The 23,715-nt window shown below is 40.4% G+C and overlaps 1 protein-coding gene across 14 annotated transcripts in view; it reads left to right on the forward strand.

Annotated features, from left to right (window-relative positions):
- MAGI2 (membrane associated guanylate kinase, WW and PDZ domain containing 2) overlaps window positions 1-23,715 on the forward strand; it is a 923,418-nt gene that overhangs the window by 567,990 nt on the left and 331,713 nt on the right. For all 14 annotated transcript variants that reach the window (XR_008892612.1, XM_056573436.1, XM_056573435.1 and 11 more), the window contains one exon: window positions 5,100-5,310. Coding sequence is in view for 13 of the 14 variants with exons in the window: in XM_056573436.1 (XP_056429411.1) it covers window positions 5,100-5,310 (211 nt within the window). In the remaining variant the exon portion in view is untranslated. The remainder of the gene's footprint in view (window positions 1-5,099; window positions 5,311-23,715) is intronic.

Here is a 23,715-nt window from a genome sequence, read left to right on the forward strand (position 1 = left end):
TAGTTTTGCAACAGCTGGAGACACATTGGTTGTGAAGCAGAGTTTGTGTCCTAACTCAGTGTTTCGCAACCAGTGTGCCTCCAGCTGTGTCAAAACTACAACTCCCAGCATGCACTGAGAGACTGTACATGCTGGGAGTAGTAGTTTTGCAACAGCTGGAGGCACACTGGTTGCGAAACACTGAGTTAAGTAACAAACTCTCAGTGTTGTGCAACCAATGTGCATCCAGCTGTTGCATAACTACAACTCCCAGCATGTATGGTCTGTCAGTGCATGCTGGGAGTTGTAGTTTTGAAACAGCTGGAGGTTTGACCCCCCCCCCCCCCCCCCCCCCCCCCCCCCGATGTGAATGTACAGTGTACATTTACACGGGCAGGGGTTTAAATCGAGTTTTCTGCTGCAAGTTTCAGATGTGGCAAATTTTCAGCCGCAGCTAAAACTCCCAGCAAGAAACTCACTGTAAACCCCCGCCTGTGTGAATGTACCCTAAAAACACTACATTGTACTACACAAAATAAAAAGTAAAACACAACATATACATATTCCCCTGCACAGTCCCCCCCCCCCCAATAAAAAAAAAAAACATCTTGTACGGCACCGTTTCCAAAACGGAGCGTCCAGCTGTTGAAAAACAACAACTCCCAGTAATGCTGGACAGCCACTGTCAAGGCATGCTGGGAGTTTTGCAAAAGCTGGAAATACCCTGTTTGGGAAATACTGCCGTAGGGTATTTTGGTGGCGGATGCAAATCCCCAAAATAGGCCTCAAATGCGCATGGCGCTCTCTCATTTTGGAGCCCTGTTGTATTTCAAGGAAATAGTTTAGGGCCACATATGGGGTATTTCGGTACCCGGGAGAAATTGCGTTAATAATTTTGGGGGGCTTTTTCTCCTTTTACCCCTTATGAAAAGGTAAAGTTGGGGTCTACACCAGCATGTTAGTGTAAAAAAATTTATTTTTTTTATACTAACATGCTGGTGTTGCCCAATACTTTTAATTTTCACAAACGGTAAAAGGAAAAAAAGACCCTCAAAATTCCTTACGCAATTTCTCCTCAGTACGGAAATACCCCCGTATGTGGGTGTAAAGTGATCTGCAGGCGCACAACATGGCTCAGAAGTGAGAGCACACCATGTACATTTGAGGATTAAATTGGAGATTTGCACAGGGGTGGCTGATTTTACAGTGGTTCTGACATAAACAAAAAACAATAAACACCCACATGTGACCCCATTTTGGAAACTACACCCCTCACAGAATGTAACAAGGGGTATAATGAGCCTTAACACCCCACAAGTGTTTGACGAATTTCCGATAAAGTTTAATGTGAAAATGAGAAAAAAAAATGTCACTAAAATGCTGGTGTTACCCTACATATTTCATTTTCACAAGGGAGAATTGGAAAAAAGTCCCCCAAAATTTGTAACCCCAATGCTTCTGAGTAAGAACATGCCCCATATGTGGATGTAAAGTGCTCTGCGGGTGCACTACAATGCTTAGTAGAGAAGGAGCGCCATTGGGATTTTGGAGAGAGAATGTGTCCAAAATTGAAGGCCATGTGTGTTTACAAAGCCCCCATAGTGCCAGAACAGTGAACCCCCCACATGTGACCCCATTTTGGAAACAACACCCCTCACAGAATTTAATAAGGGGTACAGTGAGCATTTACACACCACAGGTGTCTGACAGATTTTTGGAATAGTGGTCCGTGGAAATGAAAAAAAAAAATTCATTTGCACAGCCCACTGTTCCAAAGATCTGTCAAACACCAGTGGGGTGTAAATGCTCACTGCACCCCTTATTAAATTCTGTGAGGGGTCTAATTTCCAAAATGGGGTCACATGGGGGGGTCCACTTTTCTGGCACCACGGGGGGCTTTGTTAAGCCACATGGCCCCACAACATCTATTCCAATCAAATTCTCTCTCCAAAAGTTCAATGCTCTTCTGAGCATTGTAGTTCGCCCGCAGAGCACTTTACATCCACACATGGGGTATTTCCATACTCAGAAGAGATGGGGTTACAAATTTTGGCAGGCTTTTTCTCCTATTACCCCTTGTGAAAATGAAAAATTTGGGGTAACACCAGCATTTTTGTGAAAAAAATCAAATTTGTCATTTTCACGTCCAACTTTAGCAGAAATTTGTCAAATATCTGTGAGGTGTTAAGGCTCACTGTACCCCTTGTTACATTTCTTGAGGGGTATAGTTTCCAAAATAGTATACATGTGCTGTTCTGGCACCATAGGGGCTTCCTAAATGCGACATGCCCCCCAAAAACCATTTCAGCAAAATTTGCTTTCCAAAAGCCAAATGGGACTCCTTCTCTTCTGGGCATTGTAATGCGCCAGCAGAGCACTTGACGTCCACACATGGGGTATTTCCATACTCAGAAGAGATGGGGTTACAAATTTTGGGGGGCATTTCAGAAATACTCACTCTCCAAAATCCCACTGTTGCTCCTTCCCTTCTGAGCCTTCTATTGCACCCACAGAGGACTTGACATACACATATGAGGTATTTCCTTACTCAAGAGAAATTGGATTACAAATTTAAGGGTGATTTCTATCCTTGAGGGGTGCAGTTTTTATAATGGGGTCATTTATGGGGTATTTTTAATATGAAGGGCATTAAAATCCACTTCTAAACTGAACTGGTCCCTGAAAAATTTAGATTTTGAAAATTTTGTGGAAAATTTGAAAATTGCTGCTGAAATTTGAAGCCCTCTGATGTCTTCCAAAAGTAAAAACATGTCAACTTTATGATGCAAACATAAAGTAGACATATTGTATTTGTGAATCAATATACATTTTATTTGGGATGTCCATTTTCCTTATAAGCAGAGAGCTTCAAAGTAAAAAAAAATGCAAAATTTTCTATTTGTTCATCAAATTTTGGAATTTTTCACCAAGAAATGATGCAAGTATTGACGAAATTTTACCACTAGCATAAAGTATAATATGTCACGAAAAAACAATCTCGGAATCAGAATGAAAAGTAAAAGCATCCCAGAGTTAATAATGCTTAAAGTTACAGTGGCCAGATGTGCAAAAAATGGCCAGGTCCTTAAGGTGAAAATGGGCTGGGACCTTAAGGGGTTAAAGGAAAAACTGCCAGCATGTTCACTCACACTAAACCCAATATACTGCATTAAAGTGCGGGTGAACAGCATTAAAGAGAATCTAACATCTGTAAAAGAGGGGTCACTTACTTTAATCTTTGCTTTTGTGCAGAGTTATGTTAGTGAATACTTTAATTCATATTGCGCTCCAGCACACATTGGAGGTGGGGAGCCAACTCACCAAGCTCCCCTGCCTCATCTTTATTCTGCCCACAGCCCACCCTTGTCTTGATTATTGAAATTATTCATTCTCACTTCACTAGGTTGTGAGAGCCTTTGGGGGGAGGTGAGCGATCTGCTCTCTGCGAAGAGCGCAGGTGCCGCTGCCTTGCTACGCCCAGGAGTCAGGTGTAGCAAGGCTTCCATGATACAGGTAAAGAGACACATGCACCTTTCCCCGCAGGCTCTCATGTCCTAGTGTTAATAATCAAGAGGGGGGAGGGAGCTGACCACAGGCGAAATATAGATGAGGCAGGGGTGTTCTGTGAGCCAGCTCCCTGCCTTTAATGCGTGCTGGAGCGCATAAAAGTATTCACTAACATGACTCTGCACAGGAGGCACTGTAAGTAAGTGACACCTCATTTTACAACTATTCACACACACTATTACCTGTTATATTGGGTTTAGTGTGGGTGAACCAGCTGTCAGATAATCTTTAAACTGAGTGATCACTTACCTTAATTGGTCTTGTATTGGCAGAGTTATATCCATTTAATCCCCTCTTGCACTTCTCATCCGATGCGTGATCACTCTGCTGTTCTGAGGCAGCGGCGTCTGCACTTTGCTCACAGATTAGAGTGCTCACATGCCAGCATGCTCTCATGTTTTAGTGATGTGAGAGTGAAGACAGTTCCATATTCATTTCAGGGGTGGGCATAGCAATAGATATTGAGGATACAGGGAAGCACAGTGAGCTGGCTCCCTGCCTCCATTTTGCAAAGAAGCGCAATGGAAATAGAGGATTAAACCGGCATAACTTTGCCAATACAGGACCAATTAAAGTATGTGACCACCCTTTTTAATAATACTCACTCACACTATAACCATATATTGAGTTTGGTGCGGTTGTACAGCTGGTCAGTTTCCTTTAAACTTTCCTTCTGAAGAGATTTCTGGCTTTTTGTAAATCCCCAGTCATCGTTATAAGGCTCCTAATGAAACACTGATGTCACGTTTAGGAGATATCTTTCCTTTCTTTTTATACCATCTTCCCAGAGTTTCTTGTGGAACATAAATGGCCTTTAAGCCTCCATATGTCTTTATAATATATATCTGCCTAAGGCAACAGTGTTGAGGGGGCAGCATTTCAGTGAGTAAAAAAAAGTATAAATCCTTTTGATGTAGCTGTTGCTTCCACCATGCAGTGGTAGGGAGAAAAAAAAAGTTTCCCCATTTTTGTAAATCCACATTGGTAAGAATCGCTGCTCATATCTGTAGATTTGTAGCCACTCAGTATGTTTTGGAATTGTGATGACTTTCACCACTTTTTGTGCAGGGGAGGGGGGGGGGGGGGGGGATCCAAAATAAATCTGCAACAAAATTTGCATGTAACACATGTAGTTTTTGCTGGGTGGTTTTTGATGTGTGACGGATCTGCATGAAAAAGATTCCACTGTTTGGGGAATCACCCGAGCTGTAAATATAGCCCTGCTGTTCACATAAAGGAAGTATAAAAGTATCAGATAGCATGTGTAAACAGCATGTTACATCTATACAAAGCAGGCAAGATCTACATTGCTCAAAAAGTGTCACTCTTAAATATATACTATTGTGCCTCCACTGTAGACTCTAGATTTGTTGTAAAAAAAAAAAAAATTATAGCAAAAGATAGTCTCTCAAAGATCTTGTTACAGCAATACTTTCCTGGCTATCTATTTAACATTGGTGATATGATTTGACTGAAGACACTTGATTGTTGAAATGCCCAGAAGAGCTCTGGAGTTCAGAGGTGATAAATGTGTGTTTTTATATCTGATGTAGAGTCAAGTGAACATGAAGACAAGAGTACAGATGCCTCAGGTGAGATTTCATCCCTGCCTTATTCTGCTCCATTGTACGGCCAGCCAGATGAGTCAAAGGAAAGCATGGATCTGAGGAAACAGCTGAAGGCTGAAGAGAATGATGAATTGGGGTCCTTGCCTGATAACTGGGAGATGGCGTACACAGAAAAAGGGGAAGTCTATTTTATTGAGTAAGTTTATAATGTTTTTCTTTTGATCCAAGTCAACCATTTGGTGCTTAAGCACATATCTGTAAACTGTAAGAACAGCGATAACCTACAGGCCGGAATAATTAGAGGGGCATTCCCAAATTACTATCATATGTTGTCACTTTGTGACTGGTGTTAGTCCCACCTATGGACACTTAAGTAAATGGCTGCAGGGTGGCTGGAACCAATCATACAGTGATTACATATTATAGTAATAGTAGCATTATACCATTACTTTTCAAGACGGGAACCCTTTAACTCAAAATGGAATAAAATTTGAGCAGAATTGAGCTTAACATTTGTCTCATAATACCATTATATTCACTAAACTCTCCAGTTCCAAATGTTTAAATGGCATACTATGCATTTCTACATCAGTATTTTTTAGTTTAGAGGATATGGTAATTGTGCAAGCATTCTTCTTTCTCCTATACCTCCAATTATGAAGAATGAAGCAACTTTACTAATGTTGCAGATTTATACTGTTTTGTGCCGTGGTTGAAGGCTTCAAATAACCTTGTGTAGTCTGATCCTGAAGTCCACTTTGCTGCAGAGAGTAAGAGAGAGGGTAGATGGCAGTAGAGAGAGGGTAGATGGCAGTAGAGAGAGGGTAGATGGCAGCAGAGAGAGGGTAGATGGCAGCAGAGATAGGGTAGATGGCAGCAGAGAGAGGGTAGATGGCAGCAGAGAGAGGGTAGATGGCAGCAGAGAGAGGGTAGATGGCAGCAGAAAAAAAAGAGAGGCAAAGGGAGTGAAGAGTAAGGCTAGGTTCAAATTGCCTTTATACATCCCCTTTTACAGTTGTTTTTTTTTGGGGGGGTGGTTTGGGGGGGCAGGGTTATCTTTTCTGTCTTATGTGTTAAAAATGGGATCCAAATGGATCCTGTTTATTCTTTTTAATATAGGTCAATACCAAAAGAACACAACAGAATATACATCCTCTTGCATGCAAGACAACAAAAAAAATTGTATTGAACAGGGTCTAACATGTGTTTACAAGCTCAGACTACACCCTGGAGTTTAGTTGAAGAAGTTTATGTAGCCAGATCTCCAGAATTCATTGTAAGGTCACCTGCAGGATCACCTTTTTTAAGTGAGATAGGGAGAAATTAAAAGAATATTTGAAAATGTTTAGCATTGATGACAGAAAAAAAGATATTCAAAGTGTCACTATAACTTAAAGATTTTTTTTTGTTATCTTAAAGAGACATGTCAAAAGTTTTGATCTATGGGGGTCTCGGTGATCAGACCCACTGCTAAGCACTTCTCCATCCTGCCTCAATCATGGCTGTACAAGATGGGCTCTATTATAAGTTGATAGGGCATGGATTGTGCAGCGACGTGTCAGGCAGGAAGAGAAGTGCTTAGCCTGTCTTCAGGTTGTGTGTGGGGTTTTTTGTGTGCACTCCTCCTTATGAGCTTCACTCTATTTATGCTCTCCTCGCTCTTCACACTTTAAGCTGCTAACATTAAAGCCAATGGTTAGACATACGGATTTAGGCAATACCTCTTTTATATTTATACTCTGTGTCTGTGCCAAAATATAAATGTTTATATGTGAATTGGGCTCAAAAGCCCATGGTACAGTCTCCCAGCAACTTTACAACTATTCAGCACCTACACAGCTCTCTACACTGGTCAGCTGTATAGAAAGCCGGGAGAAGAATGCATCAATGTGCACTTGCCGCAGTATGGTCTGACTGCTTTTGATGACCAGGATGGAGCTGGATTGATATGGAGCAGGGGGGTGCACCATGAGCTTTTGATCATAATAAACATATGAAGATAAACACATATATATCTTGGCATAGACATAAAGTATGGATATAATCGGTATTGACTGAACCCTTATGCCTAATCCTATTAAACCATGCACTTAATTTGACTCCTTAAATCCTGGGTATAAATCTGCTTTAAGGCATGGGAGAGCGAAAAGAAATCAAATTTTTCTAAACTTTTTCTGTGAGCAAGAAAGAGGGATGGCTTACAGAGACTCCACAGCAGCTAAATGGTATGAAATTATTAATGAAAACTATTTAGAACATTGTTTATTTTTTTTATACGGGACATAAATAATATTTAATAGAAAAATTATTAAAAGAAAATCAGTGCAAAGCTGTCTATGGCCTTCAAAACTGTTTACATGAGCCTTTCACTGAAGAACTTCTTTTGCTGGAGGGTATTGTTGAAGCAATAATTTTTACATTACTAGTATTGTAACACTTTGTACTTGTATGAAATACTCCTATGATATGTGACGTTTCAAAGACTTTGCTCTTAGGCGAGGTTTAGTTCTGTGACACTTGATTCATTACTGTCTTCACTTGAAATGATAAATAACCTGTATTACTTGCTCATTCTAACTGTCATCCCACCAGAAATTGTATTATTAGGAATTCAATGTAAAAAGATTATTTTAATATATGGAAATACATAATCTAAATGTATCAACTTTTGACTGAAGAAAATACCTAATTTTTTTATTAACTGCAATAAAGATTTTGGAATATTGCAATAGCCTGGCAGGATTGTTAGTGCTATAGCATCAGCAAAGCTGTGTCTGTTAATTATTAGCTTTCATTATCTTACATTTTACATTTCTTAATTATATAAAATATTGGATTGTGTCTGTAAACAGTAGGAAGCTTGTATTTCTTTCAGGGCAGTAAGCTATCCCTCTCGCCCACCTTTGGTGACCGTTGTACAATTTTAATTGTGAAAGATTATTCTTGGGTGCTAACCAGACGTGCCAATTTATTGTCCATGACCTAGTATCCAAACAACCTTGTTGGTTTTCTCCATATAATTAGTGGGGTGATTGTTGGTCAACCCAACAATGCCCTCCAAGTACCCACTAAATCCTGTCATAGCCAGCTTGCCTTGGCTATTGATAAATTCATTTGCATCTAGACTAGCTCAAACAATTCTCAGAATTTAAGATGGATATTTACATGGTGTATTAAATACAAGGCATTTTTTTTATTTATTAATTTATTTATTTATTGTTTGAAACATATCGATATAAAGGGACATTAATCGTTGTGTGTCTTTAGAAAGGGTGTTTTAAAGTCATATATTTTTGCTGTAGATTTGCTTACGCAGCATATTTATCATAATATCACTCGTGGTTAATACATTTGGGACACGTAAGGAAAAAACAATAAATCCCTTCAGTACAATAAACAATAAATCCCTTGCATGATTACTCTTCTGCAACTTTTCAGCGACCTTTTACCCCACTGCACAAGAAATGTGCGACTTTTTAAAAAGCCAGGTCTGGACTGGTGTATGTTTGAGGTTTATTTAAGGGCTTTGCAACACACTTTTTTAAGAAAAGTCACACTTCATAAATCGGCAACAACTGCAAAGTAAGAAAACAAAAGGGGTGTACCAAAGTCATTTTAGTCAAATCCCTTGCAAAACAGACATTTCTGCAACTTTTCTATGCCAAAACAGGCAAACTGTTGATAAAATTCTCCACTATAGTCTTGATTGTCCATTAATGTTCTATGTAAACTGTCTGCCCTTATATTAGGATAGATGTATGTTTATCCCAGGCATACTTAAATTCTCTATCCAGTTTTACATTTTGGTACTTTTTGTTTTTACGGTCTTATTAAAAGCACTTCTGTCCTAAACCTTACCAGGATTTTTAGTTTTCCGAATTTTTTTTTTTTTTTTTTTTTTTTTTTGCTGTCTATGTTTTCCTTGAAGCCTCTGGCTTTGCAGAGTGAGTGGGTGGAGTGTCATTACTGCACCTGATCATTTAATTGGGCTGCTGATGCTGAAATTAATCCAGGTGAACTGGTTAGACCAGTGGTCCTTAACCTTGTTGGAGGCAATGAACCCCACCAGTTTCATAAGCGCATTCACTGAACCCCTCTTAATTGGAAAAATAAAATATAATTTTTTCAAATTCAAAACATAGGAGTTATATATTTAAGTATATATTTATACATAGATGCACAAAATGAACAAAACCATTAAGAACAAAGAACAAAACCATGAAAACATGATTTTCACACAAAAACATAATGAATATTTACTGCAAATCAGTGTGACTTCTGCTGTTGTCTTTCACAGACCAGTTCAGAAATGCGCGGCTTTACCTTGGCAAGTGCCACTCTCATGTCGTTTTCGCAACAATGGCAGTGTTCCCCCACATTAGGCAGGCAGTGTTCCCCCACATTAGGCAGGCAGTGTTCCCCCACATTAGGCAGGCAGGGTTCCCCCACATTAGGCAGGCAGTGTTCCCCCACATTAGGCAGGCAGTGTTCCCCCACATTAGGCGCAGGCAGTGTTCCCCCACATTAGGCAGGCAGTGTTCCCCCACATTAGGCAGACAGAGTTCCCCCACATTAGGCAGACAGAGTTCCCCCACATTAGGCAGACAGAGTTCCCCCACATTAGGCAGACAGAGTTTCCCCACATTAGGCAGGCAGTGTTCCCCCCACATTAGGCAGACACTGTTCGCCCACATTAGGCAGATAGAGTTCCCCCACATTAGGCAAACAGAGTTCCCCTACATTAGGCAGGCAGTGTTCCCCCCACATTAGGCAGACAGTGTTCCCCCCACATTAGGCAGACAGTGTTCCCCCACATTAGGCAGACAGAGTTCCCCCACATTAGGCAGGCAGTGTTCCCACATTAGGCAGGGAGTGTTCCCCCCACATTAGGCAGGCAGTGTTCCCCCAATTAGGCAGGGAGGGTTCCCCCCACATTAGGCAGGCAGTGTTCCCCCACATTAGGCAGGCAGTGTTCCCCCACATTATGTAGGCCAATGGTCTTCAACCTGCGGACCTCCAGATCTTGCTGGGAGTTGTAGTTTTGTAACATCTGGAGGTCCACAGGTTGAAGACCACTGATGTAGGCAGTGCTCCCCCACATACATACAGCCTCCAGTCATATACAGTGTATGGCTGGAGCAGGGGTCAAGTCCCAGGAAAAAAAGTGTGGGAACTATTCCATCCAATAGCTGGTCCTGCAGGACTCCTGCTAATGGGAACGATGTTCCTGCTCTGAAAAAGTGCAGGAACTCAGTTCCCTCGCGTTCCTGCAGGACTTGAGCCCTGGGCTGGAGGCTGTATGCCTGTGTACTGCCCACTTCAGTGCTCTGACCACCGCTACGGCTATAGCAGTAGGTCTCGGGACCGGTGGTCGGAGCACCGAAGTTGACGTGCCGCTAGTCACTTACCAAGCTGGCCAGCGCGTGTCTTCCTCCTTCTCTGTCCTCCGGTCCTCGGCACCTTCGTTTCCATGGGCGCACGCACGGGATGTCAGTGACATCCCGGCGTGCACTATATCCTGGCGGCACTGCGTTTTTAAACTTAACGTGGGGCCGCAGGGAGTTAATAGTGATGGGGGGAATTGCCCCGCAAACATTGGCTCTGCTCGGGGCCCCGGGCCAGCTCGGGGCCCAAAGCAATTGCTTGGTTTGCCTGTCCTGTTGCAACCTCCCCCGCCAACCCCCCGGGACTGACTCACCGAACCCCTGGGGTTCGATCGAACCCAAGTTAAGAACCACTGGGTTTGACCCATAAGTGGGTTGCGGTGAGTTCACATAATGTGTATTTTTGATGCATTTTTTCTTCATAGTGTGTTTTTTAGAGAAATATTGCCATGAATCTTAAAGTTATTTGACCCATAATCACAATTAAAGGGGTACTTAGAAGGAAATAAACATGTTTTGAAATGTACTGGTGATAGAAATGTCTAAAAATGTAAAAATCTTAAGCCTTCCAGTACTTATCAGCTGCTGTATGCTCCCAAGGAAGCTGTGTAGTTATTTCCTGTCTGACCACAGTGCTCTCTGCTGACACCTCGGTCCATGTCAGGAACTGTCCAGAGAGGAAGAGAGAGATATGAATAGATATGCGATCGAAAAATAGATATAAATATGAGAGAGTGCGGGAGATAGACAGACAAAGAAGAATCACTGCAGCCCTTCAGATAAGATGGATAAGATGGAATCCTATGTCCTTTGCTTTACCCCACTGGTACCCTAGCATCTTCAAGGTTAATGTGCTGCTCTGCTTCTTCAGTAGATATGAGATTGATACAGGCCTGGACTTGGACCAAAAATAGTCCTGGGCTTTTTAGACAAAACAGCCCATATTTCTATGTGGGGGTCCGAATGCTTGGACCCCAACCGATCACCTTGGTAAAAGTGGCTCTCCAGCTATTACAAAGCTACAACTCTCATCATGCCTGCAAAGCATCAAGAGAGTTGTAGATTTGTAACAACTGATGAGCAACATAATGGGGTATAGCTTCACCCATCATCCCTGCAGAACTTACAAATGACTGTAGCACTGATGGGGCAGTCAGACAAAATACACAATGGCCAAGATGAGAGGGAGCACTTGCAGTAAAGTTTAATTTCCTAAATAAGATAGATTTACGTGGAAATTAGCTCATATTTTACTTCCCATTATACTCTATGGACATTCCATTTTGTCATTACCCTTGTCATTTCATAGAAACCAAGTATAATTCCACTCAATCTTAATTAAAAAAAAAATATCCAACTAAATTTGTATAGTATGCCTGCTCAAGATTTATTTCATATGTTAAACAGTTCAGATTTTACATCAAATTTTACTTCCCATTATAGTCTATGGGCATTCCATTCTGTCATTTACCTTTGCATTCTATAATAAACAGCTGTAATTCCAGGTAATTTTCATTTTACAATGTGCTACTCTACCAGGGAACACTTGTGGTAAAGTTGAATTTCCTAAATAACACAGATTTACATGCAAATGAGCCCATATTTTACTTCCCCTTATAGTCTATGGGCATTCCATTTTGTCATTCACCTTTGCATTCTATACAAAACTGCTATAATCCAAGGTAATTTTCATTTTACAATGTGATACTTTACCACGGGAACACTTGTGGTAAACGCAGGTGTTACGCCGAGCGCTCCGGGTCCCCGCTCCTCCCCGGAGCGCTCGCAACATCCCCGCTACTGCAGCGCCCCGGTCAGATCTACTGACCGGGTGCGCTGCGATACCGCCCCCAGCCGAGATGCGATTCGCGATGCGGGTGGCGCCCGCTCGCGATGCGCACCCCGCTCCCGTACCTGACTCGCTCTCCGTCGGTCCTGTCCTGGCGCGCGCGGCCCCGCTCCCTAGGGCGCGCGCGCGCCGGGTCTCTGCGATTTTAAGGGCCACTGCGCCACTGATTGGCGCAGTTGGTCTAATTAGTGTGTTCACCTGTGCACTCCCTATGTATACCTCACTTCCCCTGCACTCCCTCGCCGGATCTTGTTGCCATTGTGCCAGTGAAAGCGTTCCCTTGTGTGTTCCTAGCCTGTGTTCCAGACCTCCTGCCGTTGCCCCTGACTACGATCCTTGCTGCCTGCCCCGACCTTCTGCTACGTCCGACCTTGCTCTTGTCTACTCCCTTGTACCGCGCCTATCTTCAGCAGTCAGAGAGGTTGAGCCGTTGCTAGTGGATACGACCTGGTTACTACCGCCGCTGCAAGACCATCCCGCTTTGCGGCGGGCTCTGGTGAATACCAGTAGTAACTTAGAACCGGTCCACTAGCACGGTCCACTCCAATCCCTCTCTGGCACAGAGGATCCACCTCCTGCCAGCCGAATCGTGACAGCAGGGTTTTTCCATTTTTGCATTTAAATTTTTTCCTCATCACCTTCTAAAAATCATAACGCTTTCAATTTTGCACATAAAATTCCATATAATGGCTTATTTTTTGTGCCACCAATTCTACTTTGCCGTGACATTAGTCATTTTACCAAAATATCCACGGCGAAGTGGAAAAAAAAATGCCATTTTGTAACTTTTGGGGCTTCCGTTTCTACAAAGTGCATTTATCGGTAAAAATTACAACTTATCTTTATTCTGTAGTTCCATACAGTTAAAATGATACCCTACTTTTATAGGTTTGATTGTGTATTACTTCTAAAAAAAAAAAATCATAACTACATGCAGGAAAATGTATATGTTTAAAATTGTCATCTTTTGACCCCTATAACTTTTTTATTTTTCTGTGTACGGGTCGGTATGAGGGCTCATTTTTTGTGCCGTGAGCTGAAGTTTTTAGCAGTACCATTTTTGTATTCATCGGACTTGTTGATCGCTTTTTATTCATTTTTTCATGATATAAAAAGTGACCAAAAATACGCTATTTTGGACTTTGGAATTTTTTTGCGCGTACGCCATTGACCATGCGGTTTTAACCATATATTTTTATAGTTCAGACATTTCCACACGTGGCGATACCACATATGTTTATTTTTATTTACACAGTTTTTTTTAATGGGAAAAGGGGTTTGACTCAAACTTTTATTAGGGAAGGTGTTAAATAATCTTTATTAACTTTTTTTTCACACTTTCTTTTTCAGTTTTATAGCCCCCCCCCCCCCCAGTGGCTATTACACTGCACATATCGATCTCAAACACAGATCATTGCCGCACATTGACATGGCAAAGATCAGTGTTATCGGCGGTCAATTGCTCAAGCCTGGATTTCAGGCTTGGAGCAATCAATCGCCGATCGGACACGACGGAGGCAAGTATGGGGACCTCCGCTTGTGTTCTAGCTGATCGGGATATCGCGATTTAACCGCTATGGTACCGATCAGCCCGAATGAGCTGCCGGGAAGCTTCTACTTTCATTTTAGACGCGGTGATCAACTTTGAACGCTGCGTCTAAAGGGTTAATAGGCACAACGATCGGTGCCGCATGCTATTAGCCCAGGGTCCCGGCTTTCATTAGCCACCAGTGACCCTGCGTTATATACCGGGACCAGGTGCAGGGCATACAGGTACACCCTGCATCCTTAAGAGGTTAATTTGATATGTTAAAGGGGTTATCCAGCATAAGGTGATTTTAGTACATACCTGGCAGGCAGTAATGGACATGCTTAGGAAGGATCTGCGCTTGTCTTGGGGCTATGATGTGAGATTTCCATAACACTGTGGCTAGATGTTTGTGAACTAGTATTTCCTGTTTGACTTTTCTATTTTTTTTACTACAAATCCCACAATGCCATCTTCCTCCCTCCCACACATCAGCCACCCCACCCATTGAAACATAAATGAGCTGCATCCATTCAAATTAGTGTGGTTTTCAATAAGGGTGCCTCCAGCTGTTGCATTAGTTGCAGATTGATCCCTCCACCCATTGAAGCAGGCAGGCTCCCTGTCATCAGCTGACTAGTGAGTCAGGTCTCAGCCACATTGCCAGCTGGGAAAAATCTGAGACAACAGTCATTTTGTATGCTGGTAAAAATAAATTTTGGAGTGAAAATCACAGAAGAGAAAACCGTCACACACAGGTACAGACACTATATTATGAACTACACTAACTTTACAGCCCCTGTAGCATAGTCAAATAAAAAGAATTCCTGGAATACCCCTTTAAATGGTTTAGGTTTTAAATCACATTTTTCTTCCTATTATTCTCTATGAGCATTCCATTGTGTTATTTCCCTCATCATTTTATAGAAACCAATTATAATCCCACTCAATCTCAATTTTAAAAAATCCCACTGAACTCGAACAGTATGACTGCTATAGATTTATTTGATATGTCAAATGGTTCAGACCCATGAAATTTTGCTTCCCATTATAGTCTATGGGCATTCCATTTTGTCATTCCCCTTTGTATTCCATAGAAAACAGCTATAAGCCCAGGTAACATTGTCATCTTCTCTCCTTCTAACACCCCAATTCCCCCCCAGATTCCTCTGTCCTCCTTGAGACTCCTTTATCTCCTCAAACCCCTAAATCCTCCTCCAAGCCCCTCTGACCCCCTGCACCATGGCTCTTAAAGCTGCAACCGACGGCAGATGGCCAATCTGCCCCTGGATAGATATGAAATAGATATAATATAGAATAGATAAATATAAGATAGACAGATGAATGGGAGCAGACATCTTATCATCCCTGTCCTGGTACAGCACCTAAAACATTTCCCCAGGAAACTGGTAGCAGTAATCTCTGCTCCAAGCAGGACAATGTGAAAGCAGGAGACTACACAGAGAGCAGGAGGAGCCATCACAGTTGTTGGGTAAGAGCTGCTGAGGGCTCCTTGCTTATTGTTTGTATCAATAGGTTAACAGCATTTTTAAAGGAGGGGGGCCACAAGTCCCACCCCTGTGGATGGCCATAATTCTGCCTGCTGCTCCTAATGCATCGCCACGCTGTAGACCCACAGGAGCAGTTATTGTCGATTTATTATACAATATTTAGTTGTATTGGGTGACAGCTGGTTCAGTGAAAAGGTTATTTCTATTGCTTACCTTGTTAAATGGGCACTGTCAGACCAAAAATGTGTTACTGGTAAATATTAAAGACTTTATGTAATATGGTTGTTTAAGCATTTTTTAATATTTAATAAAGAAAATGGCTCCTGAAAATCCCACCACTAGGGGTTCTCATAGCTACTGGGACACCAACTAGTCCCGCATCAGGCCTGTCCATGAATCATGTACAAGAGATGACTGATGGACAAGGCTGCATGAGCAGACACAACAATCACCTCCCACCACTACAAAGGAGGGACACGCCCCCTTCCTCTGAGAGGCTTTCTAACACTGTGAGCTAATGAAAAGAGGTATTTTTTATAATAAATATAGGTGATAGAGGTGAAAAAATTAGATGTACATGGTCAGGATTAAGTACTAAGTAATATATATATGTATATATATATATATATATATTTTTTTTTATTTCATTATTATTATTATTAAATTTTTTTGGGATCTGACAGGTACAATATAATGATGTTCTTTGGAGGTTACCAATTTAAGATCTTCTTTCAGGGCGGAAAACTAAAGGATTCCTTCTGTGTTTACTTTTACTAGTGTGAAATTAGTGTTACATACTTCCTTTTCTTATAAATTCAAATAATAGAGCACATGGTTCTAAAGGAAATACCATTTTTAACCCCTTAACGACGCAGGATGTAAATGTACTTCCTGGTGCGATGGTACTTAACGCAACAGGATGTACATTTACGTCCTGTACATGACCGCGAGCACCACCCCAGTGCTATGAGCAGCCAGGGACCCGGTAATGGCGGACATGAGTGATCGCACTTATGTCCGCCATTAACCCCTCAGATGCCATGATCAATACAGATATCGGCATCTGCGGAAGTGTGGTCAGAAAAATGGATGATTGGATCGCCCTCAGCGCTCCCGCGGGGATTCAATCATCCATAATGGCGGCCAGAGGTTCCCTCACCTGCCTCCATCCGTTTCCAGGGTTCTTCTGCTCTGCGCTATGCATAGCACTGTACAGTTTTAGCAATTAAGTCTAGTCTCTTATGGGGACATAAAAATTGCAAAAAAAAAAAAAAGTTTAATAATTTTAATAATCCCTCCCCCAATAAAAATGTAAATTGTCCCTTTTTTTAATAAACATATTTGGAATCGCCGCATGCATAAATGTCCGAACTATCAAAATATAATGTTAATGATCCCATACCGTGAATGGCGTAAATGTAAAAAAATAAAAAGTCCAAAATAGGGGTGCTTTTTGTCACATCATGTTCCAAAAATAATTATAAAATTGTTTTTAAAGTCTTATATACGCAAATGTGGTATGAATAAATAAAAAGTACAGGTCATGGTGCAAAAAATTGAGCCCTCATACCGCCGCTTATACGGAAAAATGAAAAAAGTTATAGGTCATCAAAATAAAGGAATTTTAAATGTACTAATTTGATTAAAAAGTTTTCGTTTTTTTTAAGCGGTACAATAGTAAATAATCATGGGTATCATTTTAATTGTATTGACCTACAGAATAAATAAAGCATTTCATTTTTATTATAAATTGTACAGCGTGAAAACTAAACCTTCCAAAATTAGCAAAATTGCTGTTTTCTTTTCAATTTCCCTACAAAATGTTTTATTTTTTTGGTTGCGCCATACATTTTATGATAAAGTGAGTGATGTCATTACAAAGGACAACTGGCCATGCAAAAGCAAGCCCTCATACTCCTCTGTGGATTAAAATATATATATATTTATAGGCATGTGTTTGCCCACAGTTGCTTAGGATGTAAATCTGATTTTAATTTTAAATGTTTTTATAGTATTTACTGTAGACAATAATGAGTTTCAGGACATTGAGGCAGCCTGTTCTCTTACCTCTGCATTATGTAAACATCAGTAGCATTTTCTTTTCATGGTAGAATTATATATAGTAGATGATAGATAATTTTATCTCTTTCCCATTGGATTTAGAGCGGGTTGAAAATGTTATTCTTTGAATTAAGAAAGGGACAAATGTTTGTTTGAATAAATCATTGCTGGTTCTTCGAGGAGCGTGCAGATGAAGATAAAAGACTAACAACAGCTAGTCAAGCTGAGAAAAGATTATTGTGAATAGATTTGAATTCTTTAAAGCAGAATAAAATAACTGTACACAAGAAGTCTTTGTCTATAACCCTTTATCATGTGTATGCAATAAACAATTTGAACACTTGGGGGCAGTAGACTTGTTTTTTCTTGTTATTTAAATTTTATTTATTTTTTGTTATGTTTTGTTTTATAAAGCATTTAGAAAGATTAAACTTCTCATAAAATCACATGTGATTGTCTTTAAACAAACATATATATCCTTGTTAAAGAAGTGTGGTTTCTGAAGGAAACATGTTATTGATCAGCTCAGGATTTTAGTAAATATGTGTTAAATGTCTATCTTATTGTGGTATAATTTATTACTTTAAGTAGTAAAACAGATTTACTGCTTCAGTCAGAGCCATAACCAAACAAGTGGTTTCCAGTTGAAGAATGAGTTCATCTATTTCTTGGCAACATCTGCTGTACGTATATAGCAAATGTACACTGTGGTGAGAATAGAGGGGCTCATACGCTTAGCACACTTCTAACATAGCTTTTTTGTTTCAACATTGAATTCGTGGAGTGCACCCTTATTCTTTATTTTTGTATATTAGACAATTGATGAAGAAAAATACCCAGATTTCAGTAGTGAAGGACTTGCTAAGGCTAATATTATTTAGCAACAAACACACTTTATTATATGCAACAATATTTAAAAGCCACATACATAATGCTATGGCATTTCAGGGTATAAAACACCCCTTCACATCTGATGAAAGGGTGTTTTATACCCTGAAACGACATAGCATTATGTATGTGGCTTTTAAATATTGTTGCATATAAAAAAAAAGTGTGTTTGTTGCTAAGTAATATTAGCCTTAGCAAGTCCTTCACTACGGAGTGGTTCCTGCGCCTGATATCCGGGTATCTTTCTTCATTCATTGTCTTGTTCCTGTGGTTCCAGTGGATCTAGGATCAAAGACGGACACCCGGTGCCATTTTCTTCACTGATTAAGCATATAACTGTTGTGTCTACCACACAACAACATCAGGTGAGCAGTTACCTGGAAGGGTTTTTCTCTCACCTATCCATATGCTCACATCCATGTCTTTATATGCTACTCTATGAAGAGCTCTGCTGTGCTTTTTTTTTTTTTATAGAACTTTATATACTATATTATTTTTGTATATTGACTTCTAGACTAAGGGTCTGGTCTTGGAGCTGTGCACCTACATTGGATTGCAAATCCTATTTTGTGACTAGAAGTCTCTCTATTTCTTCAATTATTCTCCTAACAAAGTGGGTGCTGACGCTGGCTGTTAGTGACTGGCATTGGAGTTACCTTTGAACCCAGTAACTTAATCCTCTAAATGCCGCGGTCAATAGCAACTGCAGTATGTATGTGGTAAGTATCCCCCACAAAATATTCACAGAGTGCTGATCGATTGTCAAGGCAGCCGGGTCCTTCTGAAGGCCTCTGTGGCTGCTGTGATAGGACTGATTTTCTATTATAGCCATAGGCTGTTATAGGAAATCAGTTTGAGCACAGTACACTGCAATACATAGGTGTTGTATTGTACTGTACAAAAGCATACTGAATAAAATGTGCTTAAAAAATCCCATCTAGAAATGTTGTAGAGGTCAGAATAATGCAATGCGAAAGAATAGTTAAAAAAATATATATATTTTTTTATTCTATGAAAATAGTGGCAAAATTATATAAATTTGGTATTTCTACAATGTTAGTCAATAAAACTGAAGTGTCAAGGATTATGAACACAGCTGGCCATCTGTACTGGATGGAGAAGAAATGGAAAGGATACGCCTCCTGTGAGTCACTGGATGTAACTGCACTGTAATCACTTATGTGGTCTGCAGAGCCTCTGTAAAGCTGGTATATATGTCTTAATTGAATCTATCTGTGCAGTATTATTGGTAATGTTGGTCTCTGTATTCAAGATATGGTCAGTAACAGTCTGATGGTTACATGTGTAGTGATAATTTGTTTGTTGCATACACCCCTACCCCTTAATTCCCTGGTTGAACTTGATGGACATATGTCTTTTTTCGACCGTACTAACTATGTAACTATGTAACTATGTATTATTGGTTATATTGGTCTTGCTATGGTGGAGTGATATATATGGTAATGTCCTTGTTCCATGTACAGTACAGACCAAAAGTTTGGACACACCTTCTCATTCAGAGTTTTCTTTATTTTCATGACTATGAAAATTGTAGATTCACATTGAAGACATCAAAACTATGAATTAACACATGTGGAATTATATACATAACAAAAAGTGTGAAACAACTGAAAATATGTCATATTCTAGGTTCTTCAAAGTAGCCACCTTTTGCTTTGATTACTGCTTTGCACACTCTTGGCATTCTCTTGTTGAGACTCAAGAGGTAGTCACGTGAAATGGTTTTAACTTCACAGATGTGCTGGCGTGGAGGAGGAGGTGTAATGGTGTGGGGGTGCTTTGCTGGTGACACTGTTGGGGATTTATTCAAAATTGAAGGCATACTGTACCCGAATGGCTACCACAGCATCTTGCAGCGGCATGCTATTCCATCCGGTTTGCGTTTAGTTGGACATTTATCATTTATTTTTCAACAGGGCAATGACCCCAAACACATCTCCAGGCTGTGTAAGGGCTATTTGACCAAGAAGGAGAGTGATGGGGTACTGCGCCAGATGACCTGGCATCCACACTCACCGGACCTGAACCCAATCGAGATGGTTTGGGGTGAGCTGGACCGCAGAGTGAAAGCAAAAAGGCAAACAAGTGCTAAGCATCTCTGGGAACTCCTTCAAGACTGTTGGAAGACCATTTCAGGTGACTACCTCTTGAAGCTCATCAAGAGAATGCCAAGAGTGTGCAAAGCAGTAATCAAGCAAAAGGTGGCTAGAACCTAGAATATGACATATTTTCACACTTTTTTGTTATGTATATAATTCCACATGTGTTAATTCATAGTTTTGATGCCTTCAGTGTGAATCTACAAATTTCATAGTCATGAAAATAAAGAAAACTCTGAATGAGAAGGTGTGTCCAAACTTTTGGTCTGTACTGTATAGCCGTATGATTTAGAGATATGAAAGCAGTTCTAGTGCAGTTCAAGTAGTGCAGAAATCTCATTTACTGATGAATGGACAACTACACAGGTAGTGTGAACAAGTCACATGTTTCAGGCGTTGCCACCTATAGTCAGTATGACTAAGAGTGGCGACACCCGAAACCTGTGACTTGTTCACACTGCCTGTGTTGTTGTTCATGACTTTTATACCTCAAATGGGATTGCTGCACTGTACTTGAACTGTATTGGAACTGCTTTCTTATCTCTTAATGTTTATGTGCTGTCCTGCACTATCCAAGCTGTGGCTGGAAGCTACTGGAGGAGAGATAAAAGAAGAATGTGGAGCAGTATTATATGACAGCAATAAAACTATTATTTATCAGAATACTATCATACATAGACTGGTGCTTTTAAAGAGTGCTTGCAGCACTGATTTATATTATTATCTTATTTATATTATTATAATTGAATGAAGAGACAATGCACTGCTGAGGTGCTGTATCTAAGCCGCTGCTTACTTGGTGGTCAATGTCCTGATGCTAGTGTGATTAGGAAGTTGGGAGGGGGCTGTTCAAAACTTTGTTGTGGGCCCGAACCTTTTCTAGCTACGCTTCTGAGCATGGGCTATGTGTTGTTTCTTTTAAGACACATTTATTATATGCAATCTTTTAAAAAGTTACTTAATGTTTTTGAAGTATCATTATTGTGTCGTACAAACCACACAGCAAAAGAGTGCATTGAAACAAAATGTGCAAATAATCTTCATGCGACATCATGCAATAATTATAAATTGTCTTAAATTTTAAATGACTTAAAGTAGAAAATTCAATCTAAAAAACTGGGGTGGAAAAGTTGTAGATGATAAACCTACCCCAGCACATTTATTGCGGTAGTATGCTGGCCCCATAAACTTTAAAGCATTGTTTCTTATGGATCCCTAAAAAAAAAAATTGTTTTGCTTTCTATAAATGTGCCTAGTAGTGAATCCCATAAGAATCCTGCTGATCTCTCCCTTCCCACATCCCAGTTGTAAGTAGTGAAATGATAATCCAGCGACACGAGGATCTGAGTAAGCTTGTTAAGTATGTTGTTTGTGGTGCTGTAAATGACAGGATCCTGCACATCTGGTATTCCTAGCAGGCTTGCTGTTTCTAAATTGCGGATCTCCATAACATTGCTTAATGTCGGCTCATTAGGGACTTGCCTTCATTCAATGTACTGTGCCCCAGGCATTCTGTGACACTGACCCACCTTTACTGTGTAAGCGCAAACAAGCAATCTTATCAATGCCACTCGAGGGGTCTGTTGACCATGCACCCATGTAGCAAACTAATTCTGCCATTTTACTTTTGCATGCTGTGAACACTTTGCAGTCCTCTTGAAGGCTACATATAACATCCATTACATATGTACATAAGCAGTACAAGCAAGTAGAACCAGCTCCACCCCAGGCTTCTGCGCACGGACAGGACCAGGACTAGGTCCAAACATATGCAAGAAAGGAAGGATGTCCAGCGCACACACGTATAAAACCGAGCTGCTTTATTGCATAGTTGCCATAGGAAACATCGGACACTCAGGTAACGTGACGCGTTTCGGCCCGCAGGGCCTTAGTCATACACATGTTACTAGCACTTAGATCATTTATATATGCAGGGTGGTAGTGACCTGGGCGGGGCTTAGCCCCGAATCACGTGACATCACGTCTGCACATATAATTACAAACAATGTTAAAAGGTACGTACCATATCTTTATTTCATCACACTTATAACAACATTTTTTATAAAAGAGAAAAAAAGAAAAATGAAACATTGTAAAAATAAATCTTATTCATTAGTTGTATATATCTGGTTCAAAGACCTAGAGAACCAGACTCCATCCATTTAAAAATATATATCCAGACGGTAATAAACAACTAGCACTTGGACCTAAAAAAATTCAATGCTGATCTTGGAGAACGGTTATGTACCAGAGCAAGGAAAAGATGCAGGTAGTCAAGATGCCATGATAAAGACAGGTTAAACAAAAAAATTATAATTATTCTTATACACCTATATAAATATAAAAGATACTGAACAGGTGACTGGAAAGCATAATGCAACCAAGACATACATAGTAATGTCTAGATTATTAGTACAGTATTGCGGTCATTAAAACCAACTCATTTAATAGTGTAAGATCGTATCCAATCTCCTGTTCAGACCTAGCGGTATCCTAGTTTCAAGGGTGAGGATCCAGTATATTTCGCGATCCAACACCTTCTGTCTCATGTTTCCACCTCTCAGTGGTTTGTCCACCCTCTCAATATCTTGCACCACCAGACTAGAGGTATTTCCACCATGTACCTCAGCACAATGCTTGCTGACCATTGATACGTGCCGTGCCTGGAAATGTGCAATATCTGATAGATGTTTTCGTACTCTGATTTTTAGCGGGTTGCAACCCACATATTGCACATTGCAGGCACGGCACGTAAATAGATACACAACTCCAGCTGTGTTGCAATTAATGTATTGTCTGATATTGAATGTTTTGTTATTACTTGTAGATGTGAATGATACTGAATTGTTCATGTAGTTACAGCAAATGCATTTTCTGGATCCACATTTGTATGTACCTTGGCAATTAAGCCAAGTAGAAACTTTTTTCGGAGAGGTAGAGAAGAGGCTAGGGGATAGTGTCTGGCCCAAAGTTGGGGCTCTCCTGGATACACACCTAATGCCCCCCTTCAATGCCGTCCGAATTTTTTTTTAAGGTCCAAGTGCTAGTTGTTTATTACCGTTTGGATATATATTTTTAAATGGATGGAGTCTGGTTCTCTAGGTCTCTGAACCAGATATATACAACTAATTTATAAGATTTATTTTTACAATGTTTCTTTTTTTCTCTTTTATAAAAAATTTTGTTATGTGTGATGAAATAAAGATATGGTACGTACCTTTTAACATTGTTTGTAATTATATGTGCAGACGTGATGTCAC

The sequence above is a fragment of the Hyla sarda genome, chromosome 4, assembly GCF_029499605.1.
Source record: "Hyla sarda isolate aHylSar1 chromosome 4, aHylSar1.hap1, whole genome shotgun sequence".
Lineage (NCBI taxonomy): Eukaryota > Metazoa > Chordata > Amphibia > Anura > Hylidae > Hyla > Hyla sarda.